Source organism: Micromys minutus (genome assembly GCF_963924665.1).
Source record: "Micromys minutus genome assembly, chromosome: 25".
NCBI classification, from domain to species: Eukaryota; Metazoa; Chordata; class Mammalia; order Rodentia; family Muridae; genus Micromys; species Micromys minutus.
Genome location: NC_137960.1, coordinates 41,001,890 through 41,021,233, shown reverse-complemented (window position 1 = coordinate 41,021,233; position 19,344 = coordinate 41,001,890). Strand labels below are relative to the sequence as shown.

At 40.2% G+C, this 19,344-nt stretch overlaps 1 protein-coding gene across 2 annotated transcripts in view; it reads left to right on the top strand.

Annotated features, from left to right (window-relative positions):
- Positions 1-11,236: 11,236 nt before the first annotated feature.
- Positions 11,237-19,344, top strand: part of REV3L (REV3 like, DNA directed polymerase zeta catalytic subunit) — a 152,483-nt gene continuing 144,375 nt past the window's right edge. For both annotated transcript variants that reach the window (XM_080938254.1, XM_080938256.1), the window contains exon 1: positions 11,237-11,414. In XM_080938254.1, coding sequence (XP_080794380.1) covers positions 11,276-11,414 — 139 coding nt within the window. In that variant the 5' untranslated portion in view covers positions 11,237-11,275. The remainder of the gene's footprint in view (positions 11,415-19,344) is intronic.

Below are 19,344 nucleotides of genomic sequence, written 5' to 3'. Positions count from 1 at the left end.
ATGTATATGATTTATCATTTTATGTTGGGAATATGTAATTTGCTTTTTGATATTATAGGAAGTTAAAAGATTACCTTGAATCTTAGAAAAAACTTTGGACTTTGTAAGTATTGGGACTGAAAGACTATGGGACTTCTTATATTATGGTATGCCTATAAGCCTATGGGGTCCAGGGAATAGAAAGGGGATGGTTTGAATGAGAATAACCCTCACTGGCTCATACATTTGAATATTTTGTTCTCCGTTGGTGGAACTCTTTGGGAAGGATCAGGAAGTGTGGCTTTATGAAAATGGTGTCTTATGGGTGTATGTGTGTGTGTGTGTGTGTGTGTGTGTGTGTGTGTGTGTGTTTTAAAAGCTAAAACCATTCCCACTCAGTTAGTGTCCTCCCCCACTCCACATACACTTATAGTTCAGATTAAGCTCTTAGCTACTGTTCCAATGCCATGTCTGACAAAATCCTGTCATGCTCCCTACCAGGATGGCATGGACTTCCTCTGAGACTATAAACCTCTATTAAATATGTTTTTGTAAGTTGCCTTGGTAATGCAGTGATAGAAAAGTAACAGATATACTTCTCCTTTGCTTCATCTTATGCTGTTATCCTTTCACCAAAACACTGAGCACCTCTCATGCCTACAATGTGTTCCTATCTCTTTTACATATCTCATTTTTTTACTTCCACTTCTTTTCCACATTGTATTACTACCCACTCCTCAGGTCTATTCTACTGTTTATCCTTAGAACTGGCATCCTTCAGAAACTGGGAGTCCCAAAATTCTTAGGTTTACATTTTCCAGCCTCAATATTTCATGTTCCAATGAATGTCCAAGTCAAATAGTAGACGAGTCTCTAGATTTTCAGTTTCTTGCTACGGCTGAATCTCCCTCTTTAGTTGTTCTTATTAGCAACTCTTTTTCATGCTATCAGTCTGTCCTTTTACTTTAGGCCATGTTCACACAAATTTATCTCCTTCTATCAATTTTGAAGCTCAATAATCATTTTTTTCTACTCACTTTATTATTGTTCAGGTTTTCTCTGAGTTCCCTACTAGTGTTGAAATACTCTCTTTCAAATCTTAAAGTCACTGTGATTGGAAGCCAATATGTAGGTAGGTGATACATGATTGGACAGTGGAGAGGTAGGTGGAAATAGAGGCTGGAGGAGGGGAAGAAAAGGTGGTAGGCAGAGACAGAGAGGAGAGATTCCGGAGGCAACATGGAAGCCAATGTATATGTTTCTCTCAGAGCATCTCTAGCTTGATGAGGTTGTTATGATTATTTCTAAGGGTTTCTATGGGTCTAATTTATCTTTTCTGGATGGGCAGTTTATATCTTTGTCCTCTGGTTATAAGCTTATTGTGTAGAGGGTTTGTGGACTGAAAATTTAACATATAAACCTGTTTGATAAGTTACTGGGTGGTCGAGAAAAGGAACATGTGGGGCCAGTTATATCCACCAGGGACAGAAGCAGCAGGGATGGTGGAGTGAACCAGAGGTGGCAAAGAGGGCCAAGTTAGAGATCCCTACAGGGATATGGTGCCTGCAGAAGCCAGCAAAGCGTGGGATAAAAGGTTAAGCCACTATTTAATATTTACTGCTACAGGCTCACATATTTAAACACTACGTCACCAGCACTATTTGAAAATGTTACAAGGATTATGGAGTTTGGCCTTGTTGGAGAAAATGTGTCACTGTGTGGGCTTTGAAGGTTCAGGAGCCCCTGTTGGTCTCTCTGCCTGCAGATCAGGATGTCAATCTCAGGAGCTTCTTCAACACCATGTCCACTTGCTTGCTGCCATGCTCCTAGTCCATGATGATAACACACTATGACTCTAAAAACTATAAGCAAGCCCCCAAATAAATGCTTTATTTCTTAAGAGTTGCCTTGGTAATGGTGTCTCTTCCTAGTAATAAAACAATGACCAGGACAATCATTTTCCCCAAAGCAATCTTTATTCTTCTAGCCCATCCTTTTAAGTAATTGCTTCAAATCATCTATTTAGTGGCTGTTCTTGTCTTTTAGAAAAGAGATCAATAGATGACGGGCCCTGGGTCAAGTGTAGCCCATAACCCTGGTTTAAATGAAATCTGACTAGAGCTCAACCACACTCCTGTTTATGTTTTATCTATTAATGATTGGAGCAGAGACCATAAGGCCTGAGAAACCTATAATGGTAACTACCTGTTCCTTAATGGGAAGTTTGTTGACCTCTTCAGTAGACTTTAAGATCCATAAAATTGAGGTCATATTTATAATTTCCATTTTAGTCTTTCCAGCCCATAGAATAATACTTGGCACAAAAATACCCTTTGACTGCTTGTATTTGAATTTTTGGTTGTTGTTTTTAGATCTATGTTCGTGTTTTACCTGCATGTATGTATGTGCATCATGAGTGTTCCTGGTACCCAGAAGAGCCAAAGAAAGGTATCGGATATCCTGGGACTAGTTACAGTTGAAAGCCACGATGTGAGTATTGGGAACTCAATTCTGGGCCTTTGCAAGAACAAGTGCTCTTAACTAGAGATAACTCTTCAGCCTTTTAAATCAGACTTTAACATATCACTGTAATGCTTATGGGATCAAATGAATCATCTGACATTTATCACATACTTTATAATCCCTTCTAATCCAGATGACTGCAGCATTCTAGTCCAAGGAAAGAAGTAGGAATTGTTCGAGTAATATACAAATAAATAGATTTAGATTATTACAATAAGAGATACATGCCATAGGAAAAATAAATAGCACAACAAAAGACCTAACACTGAATCATCATCAGAGTTTGGAAAGGCTTCCCTAAAAAACTGATCTTTCAGATGAAATTTTAAGAGTTAACAAGTCAGAAAAACCTGGGGGAGGCAGAACAAACAAGCTGGGCAACGAGAAGATGGCATGTGATTCTTGGGAAATATGGCAAGTGCCAGTCATTGGTGTTCTTATAAAATAATAAACTGTGAATATTTTAAAATACTAAGAATATCATTCTACATAAACAAAAGGTTTCAATCAAAGTTCTCAGTGTACTATTTATAAGGCTTGAACCAGTCTATTGTCCAACAAGAGAATAGTAGGTAGACTACCCTAGATCTATATCACTGTGTATTGCAGTCATTAAAGTAACTGATGGTTTAGATAAAAATGGTCCCCACAGGTTCACAAATCTGAATCATAGTCACCAGGGAGTAGAACTGTTTGAGTATTAGAAGGATTAGGAGGTACAGGCGGTTGGAGGAAGTATGCCACTGGGGTAGGTGAAACTTCAAAACCCATGGCAGGCCCAGTGTCTCTGTGCCCTGCTGCCTGTGGGCCAGGACATAGTTCTCAGCTACTTCTCCAGCACCATGTCTGACTGCCTGTCACCATGCTTCCTTACATAATTATGGACTAACCCTCTAAAATTGTAAGCAGGCCTGGAGGGTTCAATGCTTTCCTTCATAAGAGTTGCCTTGGCCACAGTGTCTCTTCACAGCAACAGAACAGTGACGAAGACAATAATGTATATGAAAAGTTTTAATTGGCATGGAGAGCTTTTGATACATTGCAGAAAAGATTATCTCCACAAAACTAGGACACATTCCACTATATATTCATAGAAAATAATTCTAGAAATAATTGAAGTATTTTAATTAGAACACTTGGTTTTCCTTAACATCTGTGCTGTACATTTAAAACACCAAAATTGAAAACATAAAACACATTTGATTGAAAAACTAAAGAAACACAAGGGTCAATCCATATTTAGACATCTAAGAACTGTCTTTTTGGTCTCTGGAATAAAATATAGCATGAGGACCAAATCTCAGAGTTCAACACCAATTAAAAAAATGGTTATTAAGGGAAGTTTTCCTGGAATTTGATTTAAATAAAGGGGTGGTAAGAACTTCAGGGCCAGAAAAACTATCTTGAAATATGTTGTTCCAAATAAGAATCTTTGGTTTGGATTATTGTTAACTGTTTAGTTAACCAATCTAGTCTTAACTTCGTGTTTTTTTTCCCCAGTCTCTTCCAGGCTATATATATCCATTAGAAATGTTTCAGTTTTCAGTTAGGTATGGTGGTTCATGCCTATAATCTAGTACTTGAGCAACTGAGGGTAGGGCTGCCAAGTGTTCAGGTATAGTCTAGACGACATAGCAGGTTCCGAGTCAGTTTGAGCTACAAAGTGATTTCTTGTCTCACTCTTCTGCCCAAAGTTCTATTATAAAGTCTGAATATGTAATTTAAATGAGGGCCCCAGAAAACTCAGACCTCAGTTGTAATATACTCTGTTGTGAAAGCTTTTTAGTTTTGGTTTCTTAAAAACTTATCTCTTATATAATGAGTAAGATGAACCTCCTTAAGAGGTTCCTCCTTACTGCTAACAGAAGTAGAAAAGAAAAAAATTTAGCTCCTCCCCCAATGTAGCACTTCCAGCATATCATTTCACCCCCAATGGTTAGTTTAAAAGATAACACGTAAGACCTTTAAAAGATTCATCTGTGATAGATTCATCTGTGATTTGGTTTAAAAGGAGAGAAACAAAACCCATTTTGGAGCCCAACAAAAAATATTTTATTATTTTTAGACTTTATTTTTAATTACATGTATATGTACATGAGTACACATGTCCAGGAGAGGGCATTAGATCTCCTGCAGCTTAATTTATAGGTGACTGTAACAAGAGTTTTGGGAAATGAACTCTTGAGCAGAACTTCAAGAGCAGTAAATGCTCTTAACCACTGAGCCATCTTTTCTACTCCCTTATTTGTTTTAAAATAGCCTATCAAAAATTGCCATCTGAAGTCAACCATTGGTTTATTTGTATCTGACACTGAATAGAACAAACTCAAATTCAGTCTTCACTATTGTCACGGCACACTTCTGTTACTCCCAAGTGTAGGGACTTTCCCCTACTCACTTAGCAAGCCACCGCTATAGTGTGAGATGCCAGCTGGTTAGTCCAGATCAGTTCAATTCTCACACTAATCTACAGAATACACCAAATCTGAGAGGTGACGACTCAATCATCATTGGTCTTCCAATGCTTAAAGCAGATTCCAGGTTGTTTAATCTGTGTTTGTGAGTGGCAATACTTCCAGGTTTCCATGACTCCTACTCAGGTTCAATTATTTTCAGGGATAGTTTAAAGAACTCAAGAGACATTTACCATGCTTCAGTTTATTAATTAAGAAGGTTACAAGAAAACTAGTGAGAAGACTGAAAAAAGGGCACAGAGCTTCCATGCACTTACAGCACCACTACTCAGTAACATCCATGCGCTCAGCTCTGGAGTTCTCTGAATCCTATCCTTTGGGTTTTAATGGAGGGTTTGTTATACAGCATACTTGATAAGATTGGTGCTCAATTCACCTTCAGCTATTCACAAGCTCCCAGAGGTTAGAAGATGGGGCTGAAAGTCCCAGTTCTGTAAGCTTGTTTAGATCTTCCAGATGATAAGCCCCACCCAGAAGGTACCTAGGGGAGGCCAGACATCAAGTCAATTGTTAGCATACAAAAGACACATTACTTTCAAGACTTCAAGGTTATGTGCCAAGAAACTAGGCTGAACATATTTCACAGCATTACATACAGAAGAGCCCAATTAGCAATTTTATTCCTTAAATTTGATTTATATTCAATGTAAATGGTATTTTTTTTCTAACAAAACTGTAATTCTGCTTCCTTGGATAAGAAACTTGAAAGCTTTTAAACTCAACTCTGTAGTTTCCTTCCCCTTTCCCTGCTTGAGAATCACACACACACACACACACACACACACACACACACACACACACACACACACACACACACACACGGCATCTATAGTGGTCATGGTTCATAGCTGTAGACAGTGAACATTCTAGGAACGGCAAGTTTTTGCTGGCTTTAGAAGTATATGGGGCATCTTTAATTGTTACAACAGCAAGTAATACCCAGGGGATGAGGGTGGTAAATGTCCTGTACAATGACTGTTTCACAGAATATGCAGAAATTCCTTTGCTGGGTTTAATGATCTGCTGTCAGAAAAATTGAGAAATTCCGATACTTTTGTGTTTGAATATTTGATTACTAAGTTATATCCAGTGACACAACAGATCATACATAAAGGCAAAGACTATATAAGTCTTTTCCTACTTGCCTCCTATTTGTATACCATCAGCATGATGTCTTCTGAGGACAAGATAAAAGTAGAGTCCAAGCGACAAGCATGATGTATCTCTGACTGAGTTAGACAAGGTGCTGAAAATTCTAAGATGCTATGATCTTCATTAGAATTATGAAGAAGGTGGTAACATACAAGAAATACAAGTGAGCAAAGCATCCTATTATATCCCTTCTTACTCTCCTTCCGGAGACTTACCTGATAATAACAGAAAGAACAGTCTAGACTTTGTTTCTTTTAGTCCTTCCTTACTCATCAGTAAGCAGAAGGTAGAGAATATTGTTAGAACATATGCATAACAGAAAGGGAAATAAAAACAGTTGAGTTCATTTTGTGCTGAGTTTGTACTGTTGTGACATCACAAATACATATGGATGTAGAAGCCATGAAATTCCAATTAGATAATTTTGGTGATTCCACATATCAGTGAAAGACTGTCATATTTGCATTTTAAACTGCTTTGTGCAATATAAAGATGAATGGTGTAATTCATCATAGGAATTTTTCATTTTTTTCTTAAGTGACATTAAAAAACAAATTAAATCATGGATGGTATTGCATGCCTATAACCCTAGCCCTCAGAATGCTGGGGCAGAAGGATCATGTATGCTCCAGGCCAGTCTGGGCTACAAATCAGCAAATTTAGAAAACATCATTGCCAGTGGAGGGAGAAAGGTGAAGAAGGGAGGAGGCTGCAGCAACATGACTAACGGTTTAGGTATAGAAAATGACATTTGTCTCTGCACTTGAATCACAGGCCTACCTTTTCATATTGCTGAGGCCCACAGATTAATGCAACTGGACATGACTGGGCTAGTTTAAGTAGCAAGAGATTAATGGATACAATTTAGATTATACAAATCTTTCAAAGCTAGAGAGTCAGGTTTGCAAAGTATATAGTTAGAAACAACTTCCAGGAAAAACAATGCCTAGAAAAACATATAACTCACATTAGTCTAATTCTTATGGAAACCCACACATACATACTAACTACCATCATTTGTGACAACAGAAATAAAAGTGAGCACTCCTCCCAGAAGAATCATGGTGTTTACCAGAAAAGCTCATCCTTCCAAATATAGGTGAATGGTTACTCACTTTCAGAAACACACCTTGAATGGTTGAATGGGTGCATTGGATTGCTGGAAAATAAACATGCTGAAGCCAGCTTCTGATTGTTAGTACTTTTTCAACTAACTCATATTTAAGTAACTTCAGAAACTTGAATACTAAATATTAGAGTCCAGCTTTTCGGCTGAAAGTAAATATTTATCATCACACCACTAATCTCCTGTTAGTACCCTAGCTGCAAGGGAGTCTGAAAACTAGTTTTTATTATTATATTTATATTATCATATTATAAAAGCCAGCTTCTAAAGTACAGAAGAGGAAGCTAGAAGGTCATGATGGTTAATCTTTGCTGTTAACTTGGTTAGTTAGAATCACCATGGAAATACAAGGTATATTTATAAAGGTATTTCTAGAATTGTTTAACTGATGAGGGAAGACCCATATTGACTGAACAGCAATATTCTATAAGCTTGAGTCTGCATAAATTAAAAGGTGAAACTGAACTGAGCATCTTTGTTTCCTGCCTGGACAAAAATGAGCAGCTACCTCACATTCCTGTGACCACATCTTCCCCACATTTTCTGAGTTTATTCCTTAAAACTTTAAAAATGAATTCTATCCTTCTTATGTTTCTTCTTGTCAAGTGTTCTGGCCAGAGTGAGAAAAGCCATTAATATGGAATGGGTTGTCTGTTGTTGACTAAGTCACCATACACCCCTCATCCCCCAATAGATGGTCTTTGCCTACAATTTCAGATAATCAGTGGTTAAAAGCAAATGTTTTCAACTGATATTTAAAAACATCAGTCAATGAGCTAAAATAACTAACAAATGTTAATTCCTATCATTAAATGTATATTTCTTATAATTATGGTATATAAATTCTGTAGGGAGACCATATCACAATATCTACCATTGCTTAGCAAAAGACAGCCACTTAGAAAATGGTATTTAAGTTTACATCTGGCATTTTACATTTTGTACACAAACAAATTAATTCCAAGTGGCTTTGGCTGTTTTAAAATGAGTAGTCATCTGGATGTGAACTTTCATCTACATTATTAAATTTTGAGTCTTATTACATGCCTGGAAACTTAAAACAAGAATCACTATGCATTTTATAGATGAGAAAATAAATGGATAGTTATCAGACAAACTCAGATACCTAGGAGTGTATTTATAAAACACTATTAAATTGTGGTTAGGAGACTGTTATCAGTTTTTTGTTTTGCTTTTGATTATCAACTTTAAATTACATGTGATGGACACACTATTCCTAATCTCATGATGCTTATGTGTTTCAAGAATGAACATTATTTCCTTGGAGTTTTAGAAGGATAACAAAAGTAGTCCTAAATGCCTTTTGCAATAGTAATTGTTTCAAGAGGCAATGGTTAAGAATCTTGTCTAGGAGTTAGAGAGATGGCTCAGCAAGTAGGAGCACTGTTTGCTCTTCCAGAGGGCCCAGGTTTAATTCTCAGTACCCATATGGCTGCTCACAATGGTCTGTAAGCTCCAGGGGAATCCACCAACCTCATAGACATTCACTAATACACATAAAAAAACAAAAACAAAACAGATGAACAAGATTGGAAAAACAGAATCTTGTTCTAGAAAGAGCTAATCCTTGATACCTTCAATTTCCATCAGTTAGAAACAATACAATTTAAAAATTATGTATGGACTTCAAAGTATAATACAGCAGTCTCAACTTTATACTGCTTGAGATATACAGGGCTTGCTGGTGGAGTTGCTGAGAATACAGGTTCCCATGCTCTAGTCCCCCAATATGTATTTTAGTGACACAATATTAAAATTAACCAAAAACATCCTAAGCGTTACAGGACATCATGGAAATCACTTATGTTGTCCATCTGAAATTCTGATTGTATAAAGTATTTATTTGTACCAAGAAACACATGGTAAGTGCATACATACACTGCAGATGAACTCAAGGCTTGTGTGTGGAGTCACATTTTAAAATGTTTAGTCTTCTAATACTTAAAATCAATTTTTAAAAATTTCCCTGTACTATAGCTGTTAGTAGGTTACATTCTAGTCTTGCCACTTATCATGATGCCCTTGAGGCTAATTTATTGATCAGTTTCAAATCACCCTAAGCATAAATTCATAGTAACATTTATGTTATAGAATGCTGCTTTCTTTGATGTGTCCCTTTAAGCTTTTTGATTTTATGTGAAAACCCACAGTGACTGTGAACAAGGGGCTCTCACCCCACTTCCAATACAAGGCAATATAACAAGTAAAATGCACCTGTATAATTTTGTAAGCGGGACAGAATGAGCTCTATTTTGGATGGATAAATGACTGTCCATTCCAGTGGCAAATTTCAAAGACGAAACCATAGTTTCTGCTTCCTATTACTTTAATATTTTTTGTTGGGGCGGAAGCGAGGGGGGTGGCGGGGGCGACGACCCACAAAGATTAGTTTTTAAGAGGCCCTCGTTTTACTCGTGAGAAAACCGAGGCCTAAAGAAACCAAATTATTTGTCTGAGGTCACGCCCAATATTAGTGACCAAGTGAGGCAAAATCCATAGGTTCTAATTTAACATCTGTTCCCCTCAATCCCTAACTGCACCACTCCATCTCTGTTCAAGGTTCCAAATAAAGTTGGTTTTCATTTTATTTTATGCCCTACCCCACCACTCTTTTTATTCTTCTTTGTCACCCCGTAGTAAAAGCTTGCGCTACGAGTGAATGAAAACACGCCGACTTTCCCTTTTGCCAACATTTTCTCTTGACAGGGTCGGAGGGCTGCCGCGAGAGGAGTGGAGGGGGGTGACTGGGGCGAACAAGTCTTTCCCGTGTACTAGCTCGTGCCGGGTGTGGGGGGAAGCCCACGGTGGTTGTCCTAGAGGGAGAGGGGCAGGCCGAGGGGAGAAAAACACGACGGTGGGAAATCCCTGTGCTGTGCGGGCAAAGCTGGGCAAGGCAGGGCCGCGCGTGAATAAATTTCACGAAGTGGCCGGGCGCAGTCACTGCAGCACCGCAGAAGAGGAGGAGGGCGAGGCGGGGCGCGAGGCTCGCCCGGGTCGGGGGGAGAGCGAGCGCCAGGGCGGCCTCTTTATAGGCCGCGGCCCGCGCGCACCCGCCCCTCGCGCTGGCCCGGGCTCCCGCTCCGCCGCCGCGTTACCTGAGAAGGGCCGGCGCGTGCAAGCGCCCCGCCCGGCCCGCCCGGCCCGCCTCCCTCCTTCCCACCGTCCCGCGAGGCCCGGGCCGCACGAGATCTACGCCGCCGCACCTCCCTTTCTCCCGCGGGCGGCTTCCCTTACCTTGTGAAAACAAAACCAAAACAAAACACACACACACACACACAAATGTCCTCTCCGTGGATGCCCCCGCCTCTTCCATAAGACATGAAATGGCGGTCGGCGAGGCGAACTCCAGGAGCCGCCAAAAACCCCTGCGCCCCTCCGAGCCTATCCGTGCTATCGGCGCTCCCCGGGCCCCGCCGCAGTGACCCTGCCCACAGGCCGAATCATCGATTCCGCGGCGCGCGCCGCGCGGCCCGGCTTCCCGCCAGCCTCTTCCCTAGCGGCGCGCGCTCCCGGCGGGGGAGAACACCTCCCCCCCCCACCCCAACCTCCCGGGCGCGCGCCCGCCCGCCCGCTCCCCCCCCCGCCGCCGCTCGCGCGCGCGCACACCCCCCTCCTCCCCTCCCCCAGTGGTTGCGTCCGTGACATCATCATCATGGCAACAAGAGCTGCAGCCTGGGACCGAGGAGCCCGTGTGATCCCCGGCGGCGGCGGCCGTGGCGGCAGCAGCAGCGGCACCAGCACCCGACCCGACGAGCGCGCGAGGGCTTCTCTCCCGCGGCCTCTCGCCGGGAGCGTCTGAGGAGGCGGCGGCAGCACCGGGTCCCCGCAGCCTCCGCGCGCCGCCGCCGCTCGTCTCGGCGTCCGTGCGAGGGGCGGGCGGGGTGGGTGGGGGGGAAAGCCGAACCGAGGAGGAAGGGGAGGCGGCGCCTGTGCGGAGCCCGCCGCCGCCGCTGCTGCCAGGTCGCCGAGTGGAGGGGAGGCGGTGGCGGCGGCGGCGAACATGTTTTCTGTGAGGATAGTGACTGCCGACTACTACATGGCCAGCCCGCTGCCGGGGCTGGATATCTGCCAATCCCCCCTCACCCAGCTCCCTGTCAAGAAGGTGCCCGTGGTACGAGTCTTCGGGGCGACCCCGGCAGGTAAGCGGGAGCGAGCGCCGGGTCGTCGGGGCTGCCCTCCCCGCCGCGCACTCGCGCGCACGCCGCCGGCCCTCTCCGGGGTGGCTGCGGAGTCTTCCCTCCTCTCCGCTTTGCTCGCCCTCTCTCCCGCGCGTGACAGGCGCAAAAAAAAAAAAAAAAATGTGGGTTCGCGCGAGCGCTGCGCCCCCCTCCGCGGCGGAGAGGCGCCCGGTCTCTACTCTGCGAGCGGCGGGCGGGCTCGGGTCCGTCTCTCGGTGGGTCGGGTGGCTGCGCCTCGTCCCCCAAGGACGAGGTCGCGGGTCACTCGCTGCGTGTCCCTAGTGCCCGGTTTGAGGGCAGAGGGGAAGTGTCAGGCGTGTTGTCAGTCGCTCGCCGTCGCCCCTGCTCACCCTCGCTCTCCTCTGCCCCTGCCGGAGATGCTGTGGTTGTAGAAAGTGGCGCCCGGGGCCAGATAATCTTTCTCATTGAAGTGACCATGTGGCTCTTCTGTGAGTGCAGGTCGTGACTGCTTAGAGTTTAATGCCTCGGCTTCCTCAGGTGCAGTGCTTTCAGGAAATGTGCATCCATGGGAGTAGGAACTACGTGTTTGTGTCGCCCAACATAAAATACTACACCTAACGGGGGTGGATTCGTTAGGAAACAGCCAAGCTCAGCAGCATAGACATTTTAAAATACCTCTAGGCTGGGTTGCAGGGTTGCATTTTAAAAATAGATTTTTAAAAAGCCATTTTGAAGAAGTGGTGGTGGCGGTGGAGGAAATGATAAGCTATGTTCTGGAACGCTCTTTGGGATTTATAATATAAATAGATAAAGGGCAGAGATACAAGGTTTTTGTGTTTTTATTTTTCAGTTTTGCTTCTTTTTACATGCTTTAAGCTGTTAACATGAAATGATAAAGCCGTATTCTGGAGGACGATGTTCTTACCGAGGCATAGCCCTATGGGGTTTTAGATAGCATTTCCCACTTGATGCTCCTTGCCTTCGTCGCCATTCATCTTTATTGCTCCAGTCAGCTTCTGTGGACTGCCAAGATAATACCACTTTCCAAAAATACAGGCACGCGTTCTAAGCTATCACCTTTTAATGTGAATTCTCTTTGTTAACAATGTCAATGTCATAAAGAAGGCTGGGTAAAAGATTCCCTTTTCAAATAGAGTTTGATGCTGCGACCCTTGGAAGAGAATTTGAATGCTGGTAACAGTTGGTGGAAAGTGTAGGATTCGGGAAGTGGAAGACGGGAAGAGGCATTACAATGTTCTGGAGAATAGGATTTCTACCTTTTGAAATACCGTGGTGCTGTCTTTGTTTTGATTTGGAATCGAAGGGTAATATATACTACCTGTTCTCCATTCCGCTGAAGAGGATGATAGTGAAGTTGATTTTCAAGTTGTACAGCAACATACTAATAGGATATTGTTGTGGTGTTCCAGTTTGTATGGTGTTGAGTTACAGGTTTTCCTGCTACACCCACTAAATATGTATCCCCTGAGTGATTTTAAAACTGTTACGTAGGAAAGCTTTGTTTGTGGAAAACCATGAATTTCACTTGCTATCAGCACGATTCTGTGAAAGAGCACCTTCTACAAATAGTGTGTACACTTGTGTTTCTGAAGGTTGGAATGTGAACTATTTCATAAGAAATATTTATCTCTTTTCTTCTTGAATACCTTACGATAGGTCACCAGCCTCCAATTAAAAAGGAGAAAGCCCTCTGTGGTTTCTTTGTGCTGTACTTGGAAATGTATAATATAAATGAAGAAAAAAAAAGTACTGTTGATACTGGCAAAAGCAAACATTAAGTTGCTAAGGATTATAAGGTTGAAAGGTATAATTCACAGGTTAAAACAAACGTTTCTGTTTCAAGCATGACATACAGATGAATGTAAATGCCACTTTAGGACTCAGTAATTGGTTCTTTAATATGTGGTAATAATCTACCTGCTTGTGAGATACCTTGGAGCTGAGGTCAAAGAGAAAACAATAAAATAATTCCTTACATAGTATAAAACAAATCTTGTTCCCTCAACATGAGAAAAAAATTGAAGTCCTTGGCATATACTTAACGTGTCCAGTTTTTGTAAATCAAGCGTTTTTAATGTCAGAGACCCCAGTAGAATTAATGTCAATCCAGACTCAATGAAAACTACGCTGCAGAATTTTCTGCTTTAAATTCTCTTCCCAAAGAAAACTAGCCCAGGCCATGCAGAGATTTAAAACTTGGCAATAATTAATGTAATAGAGAGACCAGAATATTTTATTAAAAATCAGTGCTTGGTGGGTGTGGTGCTGAATGCTTAAAATCCGGGATGGCCAAGGCAGGTGAATCTCAGAGTTCAAGGCCTGTCTGGCTAAATTAGCTAGTCCTGGAGAGCCAGAACTACGCAGAGAAACTCTGTCTTGAAAAACCAACTAACCAAACAAAAATCTGAATGCTAGAATTTTTAATGAAAACAAATTTACTATTGCAAAATTCAGACATAATACTAATGTGTAAACTATGTTAATGAACATCTGTAACACCTGTAAGTCTTTACCTTGTAGTAGGTGTTAACTTTGGAAGTCTTTAATTCTTTCATTTGGAGAAAATATTTTTTTCTTAAACAGAATTTGCTGTTCCAAAAAATACCGTCAGAAGAAAATTTCTCTCAGAATGGCTATTTGAATTATAACTTCTGAGTCGATTGGATTACTGCTATTGCAGGAAAAGTAATTTTCTGCTTTAGGAAACAGTCCAGTTAACTTTTGTTGTCCTGTCTTAAGGACATATTTGGAATAATGTAAATAAATATCTTAGATTTAGATGTGTTCTGAGTTTGTGAAATTTGAAAATATTTTTTTAGGTAACATATTCAAACTTGGATGTGAAGTTTTGACTGATTGGTTTGATCATTTGCTAACTGAAGACAGTGATTCCTTATCGAAGTCACTTCTCCATGTGAGTGAGGGAGTTACTGTTTAGAAACCCTTGGTTCTTTCAAGCTCTTTAAATTTTCTTTACATCTATTTGTGTGTGTGTGTGTGTGTGTGTGTGTGTGTGTGTGTGTTTGTGTGTTTGTGCGTGAGTATGTACATATAAGTACACAGTCACCATGGTGATGTTTGGAGGTCTGAGGGACTCCTTCCACCTTTGGTGGAGGTTTCTGGGACTCAGGTCATCAGGCCAGGCAGCAAGTGCCTTTGTCAGCTAAGCCTTATATAATATAAAAAATTATAACAACATTCTAGTAATTTGTGGAAAAAAGCACTATGAGTAAAGTGTAGGATAATGTCTTTCTGATTTATATCTGCATGGTGTGACTACTCAGGGAACTCACTTCACATAAAATCCTGCTGAGGACCTGACTCAGGTGAGGAGCCTGGTGCTGCCCAGAATCCACAGCTCAACTTTGGCTTCATTGCTTGATGTAGCAAGCGCCCTTCATGCTGAGCTTAGAGGTGACTCTCCTGTTTTCTCAGCACCAGGTTAAACATAATTACCCTTTGAAAGAGATTCCCTGCTGAGATGCAGAGTTAGGAGTTCTTAGACTAGTAAGGTGTTCACTTCCTAAATCCTTGAAAGTAGGCCTAACAGACTATAGAGGGAGCTGCTTGCTTTCAAGATGACTGTAAGGAACTTTGGTTACTACTTTTTTGTACATTTTCCTTCTACTTGGTGAATAGTTGTATAGATTGTTGTAGGTAGTAACATGAAATCAGGTTTATACACATACACATAGACACACATATAATTCTGGAATTCTACATGAGTTATAGGTAGGTGCTTATTTGGTTGATTTATACTTATATTTATAAACCTAGCAGTACTGAACTATAATAACGGGTAGATTATTAAATATATTTGAAATGAATATGTTTTTTGGAAACTATAGCATTTAACTCAGATTATAAAAGTGAGAATCTTGTTCATTCTTTTAGCTAGCCATTCAAAGATATTTTAAGATCATGTAAGACCTGTTCAATTAGAATTGATTTCTAGGAGCTCACAGATCTAGTCATGCTAATCACGAAGAAAATTGGCCACTTAATTCATATTTGAAGTTCTGAATGGAAAGTTTTACTGGCTTTATGTATTATATTTGACTAAAGTCTTTTTTTTTAAGACTTATTTTATTTATTTCATGTATATGAGTACAGTGTAGCTATTTTCAGACACACCAGAAGAGGGCATCAGATCCCATTACAGATGGTCATGAGCCTCCATGTGGTTGCTGGGAATTGAACTCAGGACCTCTGGAAGAGCAGTCGGTGCTCTTAACCATTGAGCCAGCTCTCCAGCCCTTGACTAAAGTCTTAATCATCACTTTAGGGACAGACAGGGACCCTCTTATGTCTAGCAGGCTGGAGAAGCTCTATGTGCCATTGTTTAAGCAGGATTATCCGCCAGAAACACAAAACAAGAGGCAACAAACATGTAAATACAAATTAAACATAGAAATATTAGTCTAGTGCAGAAATAAAGGGATGATTCCAAAAGAAGGATATGATCCTTGACATGGAGATCCAGAGAAGGCTTCCTGAAGGAAGTATGGATCAAATCTTTTAATTTTTTTAAGAATTAAAAATTTTGAATAGAGGAACAGATACGAAGTAATTTATAAATGAAAACTTTCCTTCCCAGGGCAGCTTAACAATGTATTCCAATACACTAAAGAATGTATCCTTTTTGACCCATTAATTCCAGTTTCAGGGATTTTAATCTGCAAACAAGTCTTTTTGGCAAATCTGATTATCTTTTGGTTCTATCTACTTTTCATTATCTACCACCATCCTAGTGCAAGCTCCTAGAGCATTTTTGGTAGCATTTACTCCAATAGCCTCCTAATCTTGGTTTAATCCCAATCTACTCTGCCCCTTCTAATCTGATTTCTATACTGTAATCAGATTTTTTTTTCAAAATGCAAACCTGATTACACCATCTTCAATGTTTTAGTAGCTTTCAGTTACATTTAGAGTACAGACAAAATTCTTGTCTTAATGTGGTGTCAACCACCTGTCTACAAGGTCTTGCATATGGCCCTGCCTTTCTGTTTAGTCATGGTGTGAGCCATATTCTTCTTGCTTTGCTCTCTGTATTCCAGCCATATTGGCATATGTCAGTTGCTTTTTCTTGCTTTGCTCCCTCCCGTGATGAGGGTGTTGTATTTGCTGTTCTCTGTGAATAGGATATTTTCTTTTCTCCTTCTAAAACTCCAGTTTATCTATCTTTCCTCAGAGAAGCCTTCCCTACCCAGAAGTTTAAAGCTCCTTTGTAGCATTGCTGTAGTTATTATTCTGCATATATTAGAGATTAATGTTTGGTTTTTCCTCACTGTAACCTCCAGAAATGCAAGTAATGGTTTTTGTTGTTGTTCACTATTGCAGACCTATACTTACCAGTGTGCTTGAGATATGAGCATTCGTTGAAAAAATTAATCAGTGGATGATAGTCATCATAGAAAATAACCCTGTATATCTAACAATTGGGAAGTAATTTCATAAATGAAGCATATTCCAGCAAAACATTATTCATTCCTAAATCATGGTTTAGATTATGTAACTTATGAAAATATCAGCTTACAAAATAGTTACTTAAATGCAGAAAAATTCATTGAAATATAAAGGTTGGTTCTCTGTAGAAAGTGTTCTGTATTTTTCAGATTTTTCTGCAGATGACACATATTGACTTACTAATTTTTAAAAGACTGCTCACATACTTGTTAAGAAAAAGCCAGTTTCCTAGATGTGTTTCAGAAGCATAGTAAGAAAAAGATATGACTCGCTAGAGCCTCCAAAATAAATTCTGCTGAAGTGCATAACTGCATTATGAAGTTTTGATCTTGATTAGTAATTGAGAAAATTTCAAAGTCATTTTTTAATAAAGCAAATTAACAGTTTTTAGTTGATATATCCATTTGTTTGTGAAGTTGTGTATGAAGGTGTGCTTTCTTATAATGAGTGTCAAACTCTGGATCTTGTACGTACTAGGTGAGTGCTCTACAGCCGAGTTAGAATGTTTTGAACCTGATGTGATTTTGACACAAGTAACAGTATAACAGAGTAAAACTCAGAAATGGACAAAGGCACTATTTTTTATTTATAATTGAGAAATGATTATTTAATAATGATCTTTTTAGATAGATTGCTACTATTCTGGACAAAGAATAAGTTGGCTTCCAGAGTTGTCAAAAGCATGTGAAATAAGTTACATTTTTGATGTAGTTTAGGAATGATGGGTGGCCTTCAGAGTATGAAAAACCAGCACTGAAGCTAGATTCTGAATTTTATAACACGAGTTAAACTCCATTTGTGTAAAAGTGTCACAAGGTAAAAGGTAAATAAAACTAATAAACTCATTTGTACTTTGGAAAAGGGCCCACTTTCTGCCCATTAAATTGCTCCTACCAGTGGAAAAATGAACAAAGAAAATTCTTGTAAAAAGTGCTATATGTAGTAATGTCTTATAAAGTTATAATTATAGCCACAGCATATCCCATCATCTGTCATATTTGCCAAGCTATTTAGGAAAAGTTGAGAACAGTGAAGAAAGAGAACGCCAGTCTCATACACTGTGGGTACGACTATAAAGTCCTCAAGCCCTGTGTAAAGCAGTTCTGAAACGTTCGAAATTCAAAGTGCACTTTTATGATAAATCAGCAATCCCACTGAAGGCTTTTATGCTTCACATTTTTGCATGTGTATTAGATAAAATATGAGGATATCTGTGGCAGCACTGTGCTAAAATAATGCCTGTACAGCAGTAGTGCCTGTCTTAAGAGGAAAAGAGCAAAGTGAAGGACTGAGTATGTTTTAGATAAACAGAATGTAATGTATATGTACTATTGTCCTTAGAAAGATAGGGAAACTTGGTGACAGTATTTGCCTCCGGTAGTTAAAACTGCTTAAGCTGTAGTTACAGGATCTAGGAAAGCAAAAGAGAAGGAGCAGGTCCTAATAATTGATTGTTACAGCACTGTTAGGATGCTTTAACCAGAGCCTTTAATTGATGGGTGTGGCTCCTTGGAGACTGGCCAATAGAGAGTCCAAAAAACGAGGCTGAGGGGTGGTGTACCTATAAATACCAAGGTGGTTAGTACTTTTATTAGATATCTGAAGTGTGTTTAAAGTGCTTTACTAATTGGAATGGCTTCAGCCATCAGCCACAGCTGTTTCTTGAGGAATAGAGATTTTTTTGGAGCTGCTCTGAGCTTGTATATACCAGAGGAGCATGCCATCCAGTGCAAGGTGCATCTCACTGGTTATGACAAGGAAGCAGAAGGTACCTGGGGAGGCAGAGACGGGAGGGAAAGATGATCTCTAAGTCCAAATCTCAATCCTGCTTGCCATGTACAGTGGTGGACCATCTTAGATGGTTGCAAGGTAACTATCTAATAGAATTTGTATGTCCCCTTTAAAAAAATCATTCTTGGTGTGAAGCTCGGATTTAAAATTTATACATATTATGAATTTTTGCATTTTATGTATATATATATCAAAGAATATCTATTGTAATACCCTAAATCTAACTTTTCTTTATGTATATTTTCCACTAACCACCACGCAGATGTTCTGTGTATTCTTCTGTTGTCCAGAGTGTTACATACCAGTAACATAGTGAGGGTGGAAAAACATTGTAGACATTGTTATATATGCATGTATATGTATGTATGAAACTGTATGGGAATAAATGCATATATTTTAATGTATATAACTATTTACACATGAGTTTAGACAGGCAGCTTCAGGCTGTATCCAGTAGTTAGTATGTATTAGTATGGGGCTAGAATTGAAAACCGAGAATTTTGACAGCTTTCAGTACTTCACATTGGCCCTTTCTCAAATGTGAATGGCTCTGATGGGATGATATTGATGACACTTGAAAGATGAAATACAGACATTGGAGGAATTGCTAATTTCTTGTACATAGTTTAAAACTGTGTCTAGAAGAGGAGAG